The 16,520-nt window shown below is 35.9% G+C and overlaps 1 protein-coding gene across 1 annotated transcript; it reads right to left on the bottom strand.

Annotated features, from left to right (window-relative positions):
• Positions 1-1,215: 1,215 nt before the first annotated feature.
• LOC109110756 (melanin-concentrating hormone receptor 2-like) lies at positions 1,216-6,977 on the bottom strand. The gene is made up of 2 exons (XM_019123724.2): positions 6,192-6,977; positions 1,216-2,773 (listed from the first exon to the last, which is right to left on the bottom strand). Exons 1-2 carry the CDS (start codon positions 6,590-6,592, stop codon positions 2,134-2,136), a joined length of 1,041 nt encoding a protein of 346 aa, XP_018979269.1. The 5' UTR covers positions 6,593-6,977; the 3' UTR covers positions 1,216-2,133.
• Positions 6,978-16,520: the final 9,543 nt, after the last annotated feature.

Below are 16,520 nucleotides of genomic sequence, written 5' to 3'. Positions count from 1 at the left end.
CTGGGAAAGCAGAACCACACAGGGAATTTCACACTGGATATCTTTGTGAATTCTTGTAATAAAATGCTCAGAAGCATATAGTCACGGATATTATATCTTCTACAATGTCCTAAGTCAAGATTAAACAGACATGCATGACAGCATGATGTCAAAGGATCCAGTAACATCTGGAGACATTTAAAACCAACACATTTAAATATGGAATATATTTTGTAAAACTTGAATGTTAAGCCGATATTTATACACATTTATGAGAGTAAAATTTAAAATGCCATGGAATGTCATATTTATGATCAGTTAGGCCTGTGTCTTTGACTAAGCATATTTGCTTAATTTACTCACTAATGAATTTCTTTAACATAATACGTACCCACAAAAACACTAATTTTATTTCATATTACAAAGACATTTATTTTATTTTTTTTGGACATCTGCATAAAAGACAATTCTGATTTGGATTATCATTCTTTAAGAATGCAAACAAAAGCCACCAATACTTTATTACAAATTCCTGACCATTATCTGTCCTTAAAGAGAATAAGCAATGGAAATGCTGTCATCATTTACTCACTCTCCTGTCATTATGAACATGTTTGAAATTCTTTCTCATGTGGAATACAAAAAGCAGAAAAGAAGTGTATTTTCAATGAACAAGCACTGAAGCTTTAATGCTTCAAAAAGTATAATAGTCTCTCAAAATGCGCTTTATTCTGAGGTTCTAAAGCTATACTATAGCAAAACAAATCGTGTGCATGGATAATTTTGATTCATTTCAATGAATCAGTATATTCATTCACTAAATCAATCTGAATAATTCATTTACAAACTGAAGTAATCCAGTTCACAGATTAAATGATCTGCTTATAGCCGAAAACATCTCACTGAAAGGAAATATTATCAGTGACACAGATTTGAAGTATAGCTTGTTCCTCACTCAAAGGATAAAAAAAAAAAAATATTGTAAGACTTCAAGACTTCAAATACCCAACAGAAGCTACACTCATACTTTTTACATACTGATATTTTTTTTTTCATGAAGCTTGAAAGCCTCACTCTCTGTTCACTGTAACTACCTGAAAATTTCAACCTTTCAACAATTAAAAACAAAAATTTTATATATATATATATATATATATATATATATATATATATATATATATATATATATATATATATATATATATATATAAACATGACATTTTTTTATTTATGTCAGAACTTTGGTTTTTGGATGAAACATTCAAAACTATTTGCACTAAGTTTAAATAGTTTAAATAGAGATAAGTGTAAATGGCAATTAGAGGATATTTACACTAACTGAAAATAGCATATTTTCTTAGCGATGCTATTTACACAGTGCAAATAGCAATATATTCTATTTACACTATGTAAAAAAAGCAGGATTTTCTGCTATTTACACTACATATTGACAATATTGGCAATTATCTGCAGTGTTGTACATTATAAAACAGTATGCAATAATAAGATATTGAGTATAAATTATAATTTTAATTGAAATGATTAGATGGATTCCACCTTATTGGGACAATAAAACCCTCCCTACACCTACTCTACCCCTAGTCGATACTTTATTTCAACTTAATTCCAAAAAATAAATGCCTTTCGGATGTGATATGAAAATTGAAAAGGGAGAAGAAAGAGGTTGGCAAAAGGCGGATCCGAACACGTGTCCTTCACGTCAAAAGTCTTCGTCACTGGAGCTGTTGTTTTCCAGCCGTCTTTTGTATTGTTGACTATCCCAATCACACATTGGTGGGCGGAGTTAGTGTAAATAGCCTCTGTCAACAACGTAAGATATTTGCACTCAGTGTAAATAGACACTCCGTAACAGTATACAACAAATAACAGATAAATTAACAGTAAACATTGAAAACAGTAACAGGATATTATAATCACTTTTCCAGAGTGTGACACAAACCACAAACACAGTCGAGTGCTGATTCACTACTTCATGCCTCGTAAAAATTCACTGTGGCGTTTCATTTCACAGTTTTCCCCTTTGAGAAACAAGCTACCATGCGATTGACACTCGTGCAGCAAGTGTTGCAGTGCAGGCTTCAAATTTTTGCTTCATTTTCCTCAGTTAGCATGTCCAGTGAGGCTCGACGGGTGCTAGATAACGGTACAGCGGTGGCTGGTGTCCGGACTCATGCCAGACCCTCCATCGGTTTTGACGGTGGTCTTGGATGAGCTGATTTGGGATCGTAGCTCTTTGTGATGGCAGAGGCGATCGCGGTAGTTTTGGGCGAACACCAGCAGCATTAGAGGGTTGATGCAGCTGTGAGAGTAGCTTAAGCAGATGCTGATGTTGTACGCGTACACAAAGGCGCTGGTGGGCTGCTGGATGCTGAGGTTGATCACCTGGATGACATGATAGGGAGACCAGCAGACCAAGAACAGGGCGATCACCATCACAACTGTCTTAGTGGCCCGTTTGGCCCACACTGACTGCTTGCGTTTGACTCGCCGGATGGAGCGGAACACGTGGTACAGAGTGAGAGTGTAAAATGTGCTTATAATAATAAGGGGCACGATGAAACCCAGCATAGACTGGTAGAGCGTGTACCAGTACATATCCTGAGGCCCATCCAGGTTAATCATACACATGTCCATGTTCTTTTTGGAGATGACTTTAGCGTATATCATGACCGGGATGCTCAGAAGGAAGCTGCCCACCCACACCAAAATGTTAATGATGATGGTCCACTGAATGGTCCTCTTTTCAGATGTAGGATGTACAATTGCAGTGTACCTGGAAAAAGAAAGAATAAATCACATTAATCAAAGTAGTGCCACCCAAGAGTTAATAAAACTTTTTTTTTTTTTTAGCTCTTTTAATATTGCTGCATCAACTTTGTATAAGATGTTTCTCCCAAAATTGCTTAGGAGAAATAAAAACAGAAACAGTTATAGTTTAGCTCAGATAAATTTGCTGAAAATTGTTTGAGTTCATACTGAAATCTGATCTCTTTAGCAGACTTTGGTATCTGGGCAAATCTGAGCACAGTTTGTGATATGATTAAAATTTCTTCTGATACTCTATACAAAGCAGACTTGTGAGATTAATAGGGTTTTTTTCTATAGAGAAAAATATTGAGAAGCTGGAGACATAAGCACGAGTAATTTGATCTCTATTTGATCTATTTTCCCATTTTCTGGAAGAAAGAGATCTTATTTTTTATAAGAAATTTTTTTTGTATGAGAAGAAAATTCACATTTTTTTCAGGAATAAACTTTAATAAAAACTCAAATGCAGGGCTATTATTATATTCATGCAAAACAGATAGATGTTGAAACTATATTGTAGCATAAATAACTTTGTATTGACAAATGTATCTTTTGCATTAATTGTGTTGGTGCCAATATCCTTGTGGTCAATGCGTCGACATATGGCGCAACTGCGTTCACGATGACCCCAGTTCGAGTCCTGTCTTGAGGTACTTTGCCGATCTTGCTCCACCCAGTGCTTTCCTGTTGCCACTCTATTGCCATATCCAAATAAAAATGTGTATCTTTTGCACAAATTGTCCAACAAAACAACTGCCTGCATCCATCCATAGTTTAAAAATACAGTAAAACCGTAATGTTGTGAATATTTTTTTACAGTTTAAAATAACTTTCTTTTTCAGTCTAATATGTTATAAAATACATTTTATTCCTGTGATGGCAAAGCTGAATGTTTAGCAGCCATTACTCCAGTCTTCAGTGTCACGTGATCCTTTAGAAATCATCATATGCTGATTTGCTGCTCGGGAAACATTTCTTATTATTATCAATGTTAAAAAAACATTTTGCTGCTTATTTCTTCCTCATTCCAGCATCCTTCTTTGGCACAGTTGCCTTTGTCTTGCTCACTAGGGGTATTAAGGCACTATTTTACCCAAAGCCGCTTTGGAGCAATATGTATTGTGAAAAGAGCTATACAAATAAAGCTGACTTGTCTTGACTCTTGGAAAGCAAACAGTTCACATGCTACTAGAGCTGCAAAACAGCACGTGACAGCTTTCTAAGAAATACATTTACTGTGTTTGTATTATTCTAGATTTCTAGAAATCAGATAAAAAGCTTGTGTGTAAAATCAAGAGATGTGTACTTTACTGGTGAACAGTCGAAACACAGCTCTCGTATACTCTAGTCAGACAACAATCTTTGTTTTTTTTCCCTTGCAATTTCTTATAAAGGGAAGAGAATGTGTCTGGCTTCATGTTTCATGTATTGATCCCAGTAGTAACAGTGACTTTAAGGTTGCCTTTTAAATAGAATGTGTGATTATATTGCTTAGCAAAAGATAATGAAAATGTGCAGTTAAGATGCTGTATCGAAGTAAAATTTAAACATGTGACCCAGTAAAAACCAACAGAATTCCTTTTGGGAATACAGCAATGACACTATATGAAAAAGTGATATAGTGGAGCTTTATCACCTAATCATGCATCAAGAGGCTTTCTGGGGACTCTACAACCTACAACTAAGCAAAAACTCTCCTGTGCACTCTATTTTTTATGTGCATTCTTTGTACAGTATGTGGTGAGATACTGTGTGTTAAAGTGCTTTTGTGTGCTATAATTATAAGTAACAGGGTTTTTCAGTGTCACACACTGTTGTTGCTGTAGTACAGTCTTGATACAAAAATGATCGATGCAGCATGCTTCATTTTTCAAGGTCGTGTAGCCTGGATCACATGGATGTAAGAGTTGCACTGATTTCATTCTTTTCTTTTTTTCTTTGCATACATTCAGTGGAACATCTAGATTAGACTTTGATTAGCAGCGATGGACAGCTGGGCTGTAATTTCATATAATTTGGTGAAAATAGTCTGTGCTCTGTAATTAGAGTTTGAATAAAGAATTCTTTGACCTCAGAGCTGATGCACTTCATAAGCACATTTATTATCTTGACTGTACTGGTTTGTATCTGAAAGAAACCTGTCAGTTACATGTCACAGGTCAAGGAAAGAAATGTATGAATGAATGTATAAATGTACCAATTATGTTTAAGAAGGTGGTCATATGTCATACAAACAGAAGTTGAGAAATAGAGAATCAGAGAGGTAAATGAGTTATTTAGAGAACAAAGTAAATAGATGAGTTTTAAATTGAGACTTAAAGGTCTGGAGAGGGAAGGCAGCACAAATATTATAGGGCAGCTTATTCCATAGCTTAGGGCCTATAATACAGAAAGCCCTACCATCCACGCAGAGAGTTTATACTTAGGCACAACAAGCAAGTTATCATTGCTAGATCTGAGAGTCCGTGCAGGAATGTATGGTTGCACTAGCTAGGTATTACAGCAGTCCAGCAGCATAACAGTTCCAAACGCTCTGATATGGTGATGTCGCTCATTATGGATGCTCTGCCCAAGCATCCAAGCACTGTTCCATTAAATCCAAATTTTAAGTCCCAAGAAAACACATCCAAACGCTCGGATATGGTGATGTCACTGTTTATTGTTACATCCAAATACCACTGTTCTATTAAATTCAAACGTTAACTTTAGTAAATATTTATGACGATAATAATTTATGCCGACAAAAAACACATCTATGTATTGCGGTAATTACAGTAAAAATTACTGATTACTATAGTGAGCATCTATATACTGGGAAGAAAAAAAATTGAAGTCACATTGAAATCTTTTGATTACAGACTTTGGAATTTTGGCAAATCTCAGCACAAAGTTGTTATCTCTTATGAAACTGCAGATGAGACTCAGCAACAAGTAATATTCTCAAAATTTTGGCAAGTGTTTCCTCAAAGTTATGAACAAACGTTCCTCCAGTAACGTTAACAGAACTTTCATACAGAGTTATCTGGTCAAAAACGTTATTTTTTACATTGATCATATAATATTTTATTCCAGAAAAGTTTTATTTGGACAGTCATATTAAGTTTTGAATTAAGACATTTTGAATGCCTACATATATTTAAACATATTTTTCATAACTTCGTGGGAACGATGTTCTTATAAAACAACCTGTTTTGTTAGCTGGGGAGCCGTTTTTGTCTTTAGTAGGAATCTGAATCGTAAACTGATGATATAGCAGTTAGATCTCATTTGTGATATTTATTTTTTATAGATTCAGGCTTACTTTGCAAGAACGGTAAAGTATGCACGCAGCAACAGGCCTGCATTAATATTGTTCTGACTTCCCAAATGCATGCAACTCTCACCTGTCAATGCAGAGCACTGTCACAGTGCCCACTGTGGTAAACTGGTTACTGACATCCACCACCACCACAGCTTTACACATGAAGTGGCCAAAGACCCACTGTCTGTCCCGGACCAGCTGATGGATGTTGAACGGCATCACCAACAGGAAAAGCAGATCTGCTATGGCCAAATTCAGCACGTAAATATCAGAGACAATCTTCTTTTTGCATGATGCCACAGCATAGATCACCAAACCGTTGCCCAGAACTCCAACTGAACACAAAATGCCGTAGATAGTGGGGAAGATGTGCATGAAAGACGCGATTTCAATTATGCTGTACGAGGGAACGGTTCGGTTCACACACGAAAAGTTAGACGAATTCGCAAATTCGGAATCGCAAAGAATATCCGAGGTGTTCATCCTAAAAAAAAAAAAAACTTTTTGCTTAAAAAAGAAATAACTATGAAAAGTTGTGGTCTGGTCTGCGCACGATTACGCAAGCTTTTACGCAGCGCTCTACTTCATATCAAAACCGTTTAAAGTTGTAAAAGCTTCCCTCGGCTGTCAGTTATCGCCGTGGTCATCTGCTTTGCTTTTCATTCAGTTTGCCGATGCTTCCTCAGTCTCCTGAGATACTGTTTTGGTAAGTGCCCAAAAGCCGGAGCCTCTGTGCGTGTTCTGCGCCTCTGTCTCCTTCAGTTCGGCTGTTTAAAGAGATGCGTATATCTCCACCCTTTCAGAGTCCTCTCCCCAAGCTCACCCGTCACACTCAATATTTAAGAGCAAAAATATTTGATTATTCAATTGTGCAGTCCATCACAGCAAGACGCTCCAAGCTCCAAGCTCCAGTGGTCACAATCAGTCTCCTGATTCGACTGCTTGCTGCCTGTTGCATGCACATCTTATTAGACCTTTTATTTTTATTTTTTTTTAAGTGTAATCATTTGCATTGAAGCTAATTTATAGTTTTCTTTATCCAAAGTAGCTTTAATTTATACATTTGATCAGTTTATGCATTCACTGGAAATTGAACCCATTACCTAGTCACTGCAAGCACTCTTTAAGCTTATATTGGCTGTGCATTATAACTGTTCATTGTGTTTCAAGGTTGTACAGATTAATTGTTAAATTGATTTTGCTGCCCAGCCCTTTTATGGATTATGTTCTATTAACAGTTAAAGTCTAACATTAATTTGTTCACACTTTTTTTAAACACAAACTAAAGCCTCATCTCCCCAACACACATCCTTAAACAAGTTTCAGCGCCACTGCGTTCCTGTAAAAACAGGTACTCCATCATCTTGCCTAGATCTGAAGGAACATTTTTCAGGAGAGAACAAAGCATGTCCTTTGAAGATTGGAAACCTATTTTTCACAGATAGAGAAGTAACTTAAGGTGCTCATCCTCTTCCAGATGTCTATAGATCTATATGACCTGGTAGAAATGGTCTGATTGGGTACAGTATTTTTGTTTAATGTATAATAATATTAAAAGCAACAATAATAATTATTATTATTTACAAAAATATAAAAAGTAATATAGTAAAATGTTATTTACATTTAAAGGAACTATTTTCTATTTTAATATATTTTAAAATGTAATTTATTCTTGTGATGGAAAAGCTGAATATTCAGCAGCCATTACTCCAGTATTTACATGATCCTATAATATGCTGATTTGGTGCTTAATTATTATGAATTATTATTGGTACTTATTTATAAATAACGGTTCTAATTATACATGTTGAATTTTTTTTTTTTTTTTTTTTTTTTTTTTTTTTTTCTGCTGCTTAATATTTCTGTTGAAACCTTGATACATTTTTCAGGATTCTTTAATAAATAGCATTTATTAAAAATCACGGTATCACAGTTTCCACAAAAATATTGAGTATACCTAAGCAACAGTTGTTTCAGTTCATGTTCTCTCTTCTCACACATCACAGCACTCTCACACACTCATTCACTCTCTCTTGCACACAATCATTTACTGCTGTCATAAATCCACCATATCAACCTCAAAACCTGTTCAAATGTCACAGGTTTTCATTTTTTCAGAAGGACATAATCAAACTCACAGCCTTTGTTACAATGTGTGTGTGTGTGTGTGTGTGTGCTTGCTTATGTTTTTGTCTCCATAAAATTAAACTGGCTGAAGAACATTCAGTCGTTATGGTGGCTTAGCCTGAGGTTGATTGCATGTCTTGTGATTTGGATGGGTGACCAGTGACCAAATGATCTTCAGTCACTCTGACATCTTTAGTCACAGCCTTAGCCTGCTAAAGAGCGTCATACAGCTCATCATATATCATAATTACTATATGCTATATATTAAGTATATTAAGTATCGCATACTACTGTATATAATTTTTTACTACTATTTACAGTGGCTCTATTAAGTATTTGTCACACAATGTATTGTACAATATAAAAAAGACTCTATATCATTAATGATTTGAATGGCTTTGTGATTTAAGTGTCATATCAAAGTATGTAATGATGCTCCGACCACCAAGGAGTCCTTGGCCTAAAAAATTTATAGACCCCTGTTATGGGCTAAAGTATAACTTTCACTGTGACAAGGTCAGATGAAAACAGCACTGACTTTGGCATCATTGCACCCTGAAATGAATAATTCACTCAAATCAATGAGCATCAAGGAGAAGGTGAAGGCTTTATTCAAGGAGCAGCATAATTATGGAATACTTGTCAAAATCTCCAGCTCAACTGCCAATTTGGTGCGACTCATTACTTCACAGTTGGTTCATCCTTCTCTTTTCTAAGTCTGCTGATTATGGAAGGTAATTTGCAGTTGTTGATACATGTGGATTCATTCATGGTAATAATGCATGTCCTCATTCATAGTAATCAGCATAAGTAGATTGGTTTGTTCTATGTTTCCCGGCAGAAGTGAAAACTCCTTGTGTTCCTTTATATTGCCTTTGATACAGTCTTTGATATCCAAAGCAATTAAAACAGCGAATTTGCATTTCATTTTGTGATCTACAGTATGTTCAACTGCAATGCATAGCCAATCCTCGATGACTGTCACAAAATGTAACATAAACAGCAAGATTCCTGGATATCACTCTGAAAGGACTGAGAAATGCATGCTTTCAGGCAAATAATTTTCTCAGTCGTCACAAAAAAACAAAAAAACAAAGCGATAACAGAGAAAACATGGATATGACACTAAGATGATTGACCAAAAGGAAAAATACTAAATAGAGAGTATGGCTGTTTCACTTTGTGGTCACATGCCTGCAAAGATCAAATGATGCCTTGTAGAACAGGACTGGAAGATATTTGGCAAGATAACAATTCCTGTTTCAAGCCTACACATCGCGATCCCTTAACCATCATGTTTTCTTAATGCCTATCATGCCCAAAATGGTCATACAAGGAAAGCAGCTAACTGGGTTTTGAAACAAGGCCTTTATGAATGAAATGTCCAGCAGAGGGCAGAGTCTGTACTGACATAAACTGTCAGTACTGTCATAAATTTCACTATCCACTCTGAGAGTTGGGTAAACAGTCTTCGCCTGCATTCTTGTCACTGTGCGGTCGTCGGTTTTAATTAATCAGTTAAGCTGCCTTAGATGAACTTGATAGTAAACCTTCTTAAAAATGTAATATTGACCTTACATTGAGTTTATATTGAATGGTATAAATATAACAGCAATGTAAACAATTATTTTGTACAAACTAACTCATAATTGTATGTTTTTGTGACGTCATATGTCTTGTTGCGTATAAGAGCTAGTTTTGCATTTCCGTAAAAAAGTTGTGAGACTTTGTACCACTGCTTACAGGAGTATTAATGTAAATGTATATGTAAACATACTCTCCTGTGAGTCATAAAATATGAAATCATTTATGTTCGTTTCATCATCCCTGGGAAATCAATGGAAACTGAGCTCATCTAAAAATAAGCTGTTGGTGATGAATTTCACAATAAAACTCAACAATTATCTCACCCTATGGTCACTGCCATTTTTTAACTGCTACTGAAACCTTGTGGTTTCCGAACACAAAAGTGTAAAAAAAAAAAAACTCTGTCGACTATCATGAGATTACACAATTATATGATTATTCTGTAAAATGTATGAAAATTAGATTCTGATCATTCTGTCTGTCATTTGGCTTAAGATCTCATCTCTGAGCTGCTTTTCATCTCAAGATGCTTTTTAATCAAGAAAGGAAGGTGACTGTACAACCACTACTCAAGATGTCAAAGGGGATATAGAGAATATGAGCCTGGGCCAAAATTATTTAATTGTATTGATTCAAATGCATGGTTTGTTGTTTCAAAGGATGTTGCCAAGTTTAATCAACCTAGTGCTGATGGAAAATTGAATAATGCAGTCTGACAGGATTTCTGGTTTCACATTAAAGCTTATGAGACAAATGCAGCTCCTGTAAAGCCGTGCAAAATCTTTGAACCTGTTCACCTATTTATGATCACTATTTTTAATATAAATGTATATAAAGCACACTGAAAAAGAAAACAAAAAAAACTGGTGAATTACCACTGTGTATGAAATGTGCTATATAAATGAGCTATTTGAAAGCATAAGGAGTGACATCAATGCTTTATGAGTGGTGGATCTCAGTCTGGGACTATGAGTAGTGTAGTTAAATTAACAGTGACTTGGGCTTCTGCAGAAGCACGTACCATCGATTAACACCCTCAGAGCGCAGAGTTGGTCTGTCTTGAGAGGTTTATACATTATCACTAAAAATCAATTTCCATTTTTTCACTTCCGGAACCTGACTGGTGAAATATATTATAGGGTTGAGTCCCTCGCTTAAGGGCACAATGATTATAGTACATGGACTGAAAGGCTTGAACATGGAATTTTTCAGTTGCAATCCCTGATTTTTAACCATTAGGTAACCACCACCCGGATGCAGGTTCCTACTGGTTATGGTGGTTAACAAATCAGTTAATCAGCATGGAGGGGAGACAACAGTATACTACCATCCAAAATACAATACAACAAATTCTGAGCCACTTACAAATACAACCGGAAGCTTAAAAAACACACCCAGGCATAATTGAAATGCAGCACTAACTAGGTTTGTTCACCAGCTGATTGTTCATAATGATTTATTTGTTTGTGTGAAGTGCTGGCAGCGACTATCTGCCCACTTAACATGCTGCAAAATTTATTTCCGATTTTCATCCAGAACAAGGCGTCCACAAATAGCTGAGATGAGCGTGAGAGTGAATGCCACAGAACAGTCACTGTACTGCAAACACAACCGGTGATTTATTCGTTTTTGATGTACCACTGAGAAATGGGCAGGAATTATTAGAAAATATTCAAGTCACATGAACCTTAAGTTAAAATAAGGACACAACTGCAGTGTTTTCATGCTATAATATATTGGGACTGACATTTGTGGTTTGAATAGATGTTTAGGCACTTTTTTCTTTCTAACTCGTGCAAATAATTAGGGATGAATCAGAAAAACTGTGCTATGCTCAAGGGTTCAAGTAATCTGGCCCTCATAACCTTCTTATCACTGTCTCCCTCCAACATCCAGAGACCTGGTTATCTCAGTTAAGATATCTGGTTCTTGTCTGGTTTTAGTTCATATACCCCTTGACAAACATTTACATTCTTATATACTGAAAATTAGACATTTAGATGGCTCTAAAGATGTTTAATCGCTGAAATAATAAAGGCTACGTGCACTTTGTGACACTCCTCTTCAATGAGAGTTATTTAATCACTGAAAGCTCAGATTTATGGATGCATATGGACATACCACCCGCAAGAAACTGCCTTTTTAACCTCACAGTGTTCTTTGCATAATTCTTTCAGAGTTCTTGATGCATGCAACAAGCCTTTAAGCTACATGTCAGTAAATTAAATGTTATTGCACATTCGTGTTAATAATAAATCTCCAAAGGCAATGAAAAATAATAGCATACAGTGATTAGGCTATGAGCAGTCTATGAACCACTGGAAACGTGGCTATTTTAGCTTGCAGTGATAATTACGCAAATTGAGAAAACACTACAGGTTAAAGGGTCTGCAGTCAATGGCAAAAAAACAATGATGTTATTATAGTATGTTTAAATCCTCATACTATATAGAAAATTAAAAATGGTATTATCCAGTCCAACATTATACAGTTAGATACTGTAACTGCAACATTGACACCATTTACCTGCTGTTATAAAGTAATTAGTCAGACTCATAAGGCATGGGTGATTGGCTTAAATAATTTTGGACTAAAACCTCAGTAAGTATTAGTAATTACTTTGATGAATTATTTGATGTTTCGTGGTATTTAATGGTTTGTTTCACACTAAAACAGCTCTGAGATCTATGCCACATAATGACTCCATGGCAATAGAAGGCAGCACATGCATAACTCCGGTTTAACAGAATAATACTGGCACAGTCACGCAGACAGGCGCAGTGCAAATACAGAAGTAATTGTTAACACACACACACTACACTGCAAGACTGTTGAACTAGAAACATCAATGTGAAATGAGATGAGAAACTTCTACATTTCTGTATTGTATTGAACACGCAGAGGCAATCAAATCTGCCATGAGTGGAATAAGATGTGGAGGTTGTATTCATTTCATATTGGATTTTATATCAGGTATGCACACAGCACAGGTGTTAAATCATGTGATTATCGTGACCCTGGCTCAGCTGGTGCCTTTGTGCAGGGGGACGACGCATGTAATGCGTGGGCAAAGTCATGCTAGACTGTGTCATTAATTCTCGCTGTGGTCAGGATTTCAGCTGACTGAAAAACTGCAGATACAAGATATGTATGTGGAGTTTGGGGACAAGATGAAAAGTGATGATGAATTTCTTCCTTGGTGGTTTGTGCACACAGAATTAGCTGCTTGAAATCTGCATACAGGTCTCAGGAGCTTTTCTACAGCAAATATAACACTTGTGTTTTGCAAAATGTAACGCTTAATTTAATTTGCTGTACACTGAGTTTTGTAAGCATTAATTTTCACCGACATATGGTGAGTTTTACACTTACTGCACTTGAGGGAAGCACATATGAGACTTGTGCTTTGTTAATAAGAGTCGGTGCTGTTTTTTCCTGTGAGCATTTGTCACGCATGATTGATGTATCTTTTAGTTTTAACTTTTAAATTAGCTTTATTCCATTAGACTATTTACAAATTAACATCAAGCATGTAGGCTATACAGCTTTATCTGAGTCAAGTCATTCCAACAGAAGTACACTGTGGCTTCAAAGTCTTCTAAGGAAATGGAATTTATCTGTTAAATCTGCTAGTTTGGCACAGACAAGTATTTTCACGGTTGACCATGCAATGTCTCTTTTGACCCGGGGTGTCAAACTCGATTCCTGGAGGGCCACAGCCCTGCAGAGTTTAGCTTCAACCCTAATTAAACACACCTGATCCAGCCAATCACGTCCTTCACGCTTATTTGAAAAATATATGTTTTGCGTTGGAGCAGGGTTGGAACTAAACTCTGCAGGGCTGCGGCCCTCCAAGAACTGAGTTTTTATACCCCTGTTTTAGTTGAAGTTCGACGGGCTGTCATGGCAAAGGATGAAGTGAACAAGACTCATTTCCATGTAGAAGTTAAGCTGCAGGCAACTCATCCAGGCTTTCGGTTTTGTCTCTTGGTAATGTATGGAACGACTTTTTGAAACTTTATTAGCAGAGACATAATCTAAAATGTATGAAGACAAGTGTGATAAGTCTCTTTAATTGGTTCCTGGGAGAGTGCTGTGGTCACAGTGAATACTAGGGCAGCAATGACAGTCTTTTATGCTATTGTTTAGAAGCTCCCAACTCAGTTTAAAGGTTCATAGAGCGAAGAAACAATTATTTCTGAATTAATAGGCAACTTAGTTGTAACCTGAAAGCAGATATTTCCCCTCAACCATCCCTGTATTGACAATCCTGTGCCACCTAGAGGATTTTGGTTGTACTGCAACAATTCTAACATGTGTTAGACTGAACGTATTCAATTAAACAGAAAGAAGAAAACAAATGAAATAAGTTACCAGCTGTTTTCATTCCTTAATTTTAATTTAATTTAAATTTAAAACTTGAGCTTTACTTTTGGTTCCCATGGAATCCAGTTGTGTAAAAGACATGCAATTAACCCATTGTCATCTACACTCTTATTTTATCTCTTGTTCCTGCCACTCAAATCTTCATGTGCCTGTTTAACCAAATGTAATGTGACAGTTCTATTTCGCTCTTTGCACTGCATGCGTCGGTCCCTCTGTATATTTACACAAGCTATCAGAGAATTGCGGGGAGGGTTCATATTCTCTGCTCAAACACAGAGCCGTACACAAACAGTGAGCTGATGTTTTGCAGTGTTTGAGGGAAAGGGCAGCACGTGAGATGAAGAGGTGTGTGACATGGAGCAAAGCGACGTCATAATTCTAACAGGCCTATAAATAAAATAAAAGTGTGGCATCTGCTTTCTAGTGAGCACTAATCTCAGTCATGCATTATTTGAATGGGTTTTGTCGATCAATGAATCAGTAAGTGATTAACTGATGAAATAAATTATTTATTTCTTCGTTTAATGTGTCACGATTCGGTGCATGTTTTATTGTTAAAAATATATTGAAATGACTGCTAACATTTTATGTTTTATCACAAGATATATATTTTTTTATATTAGCTTATATATTTTACAGTTCACAATTAACGATGTAAATATTATTACTCAGTGAAAACCTTCCTATTTGTTGTACAAATGTAATATGTGCATATTCAAATTTACTGCAACCTGATTGGCTAGGTGTCTTGCAAGAACCATTGAGCAGACAAGAATCAGTTATTTTTTTACATACAGTGGAAGTCAATAGAAACTGTTCAAATACCAACATTCTTCAAAATATCTTCTTTTGTGTTCCACAGTAGAAAGAAAGTCACACAGGTTTGGAACGACATGACAGTGAGTAAATGACAGAATTTTCATATTTACATTTAGATTACATTTACATTTAGTCATTTAGCAGATGCTTTTATCCAAAGCGACTTACAAATGAGGACAATGGAAGCAATCAAAATCAACAAAAGAGCAATGATATGCAAGTGCTATAACAAGTATCAGTTAGCTAGACACAGTACATGTAGCAAGGTTGTTTTTAAAATTATATAATAAATAAAAAGAAAACAGATAGAATAGAAAAAGAATAGAGCAAGCTAGTCTTAGAGGCCTTTTCTGTCTGTATAATATATAAAAAGAAAACAAATAGAATACAAAAAGATTAGAAGAGCTATTGTTTTTTAAAGAAAAAAAAGCAGTAAATGAATAGAGTGCAAGTTAAAAGGGACAAGTTTTTTTTTTTAAGGAATAGAATTAGAATAGAGTGCTAGAGTTAGAGGGTCAAATAAAGATGGAAGAGATGTGTTTTTAGCCGTTTCTTGAAGATGGCTAAGGATTGAGTTGAGCAGGTCATTCCTCCAGGAGGCAACATATAATTTAAAAGTCAGTGAAAGTGATTTTGTGCTTCTTTGGGATGGCACAATAAAGCGACGTTCACTTGCAGAACGCAAGCTTCTAGAGGGCACATAAGTATATGTGGGTGTACATATTTGGGTGCTTTTATCGTGCCTTTTATTTTTGTTTTATTTATTTGTTTACTTTGGAGCTTTATAGCCCATTGTTACTATTCTCTTTCATTGTATGGGAAAAGGCAGCCACAAAATACATTTTCAGATAAGATATTTTTTTTTTTAACTTTGAAAAAATAACAAGTAACAAATTTAATACGAAATAACAAAGTAGAAAGACTGAAATAGTATTTTCTTACTCCAGTATTCTTAGTTTAATTTCCAACTTCACAGAGTAGTCTCTATATATAATTATAAAAAAATATATATTTTTTTTTTTAAATTTCAATTAAAATGACTATTTCACAGCATATGCAGCAGCAGGAGGCCTTGTGGCATGTAAGAACACTGGAGAATTGCACACTTGTTCACCCATTCCATGACCACCCACACTATGTTAAGTTTAGCATGCTTGGAATAAAAATGCCCTCTGTCTGTTAACTTTGACCATTACCACTAGGCACAGATCTGACCTCTTCCAGGAACCCTTTCTCAGTAAATGCCAGAGAAGACGTAAAGGTCTCGATGAGTATAAAAGTCAGTATAATGAATTTGATAATGGTGTCCCACCTCCCTACTGAGTCTTCTCATGCATCACATCCAGTCTCACGCTGTGCGGGGGGGACAGATGATCTCGTTATCAGTGACCGGCGCTGTGCGGTCAGCCCTCAAACTCTTTCACAGTTAACATTGAAATCAGACAGTAGGAAAAATGGCTCTCATACACAAGTAAGAATGAGAGATTAGCAG

The sequence above is a fragment of the Cyprinus carpio genome, chromosome B14 (genome assembly GCF_018340385.1).
Source record: "Cyprinus carpio isolate SPL01 chromosome B14, ASM1834038v1, whole genome shotgun sequence".
Lineage (NCBI taxonomy): Eukaryota > Metazoa > Chordata > Actinopteri > Cypriniformes > Cyprinidae > Cyprinus > Cyprinus carpio.
Note: the sequence above shows the minus strand (reverse complement) of the source record. Positions and strands in the feature narration are given on the sequence as shown.

Excerpts from the sequence above, each read along its gene's own strand:
- LOC109110756 (XM_019123724.2), bottom strand. The coding sequence starts at position 6,592 with ATGAACACCTCGGATATTCTTTGCGATTCCGAATTTGCGAATTCGTCT. Across the intron at positions 2,774-6,191 it reads ACAGTGCTCTGCATTGACAG|GTACACTGCAATTGTACATC; the intron begins GTGAGAGTTGCA and ends TTCTTTTTCCAG.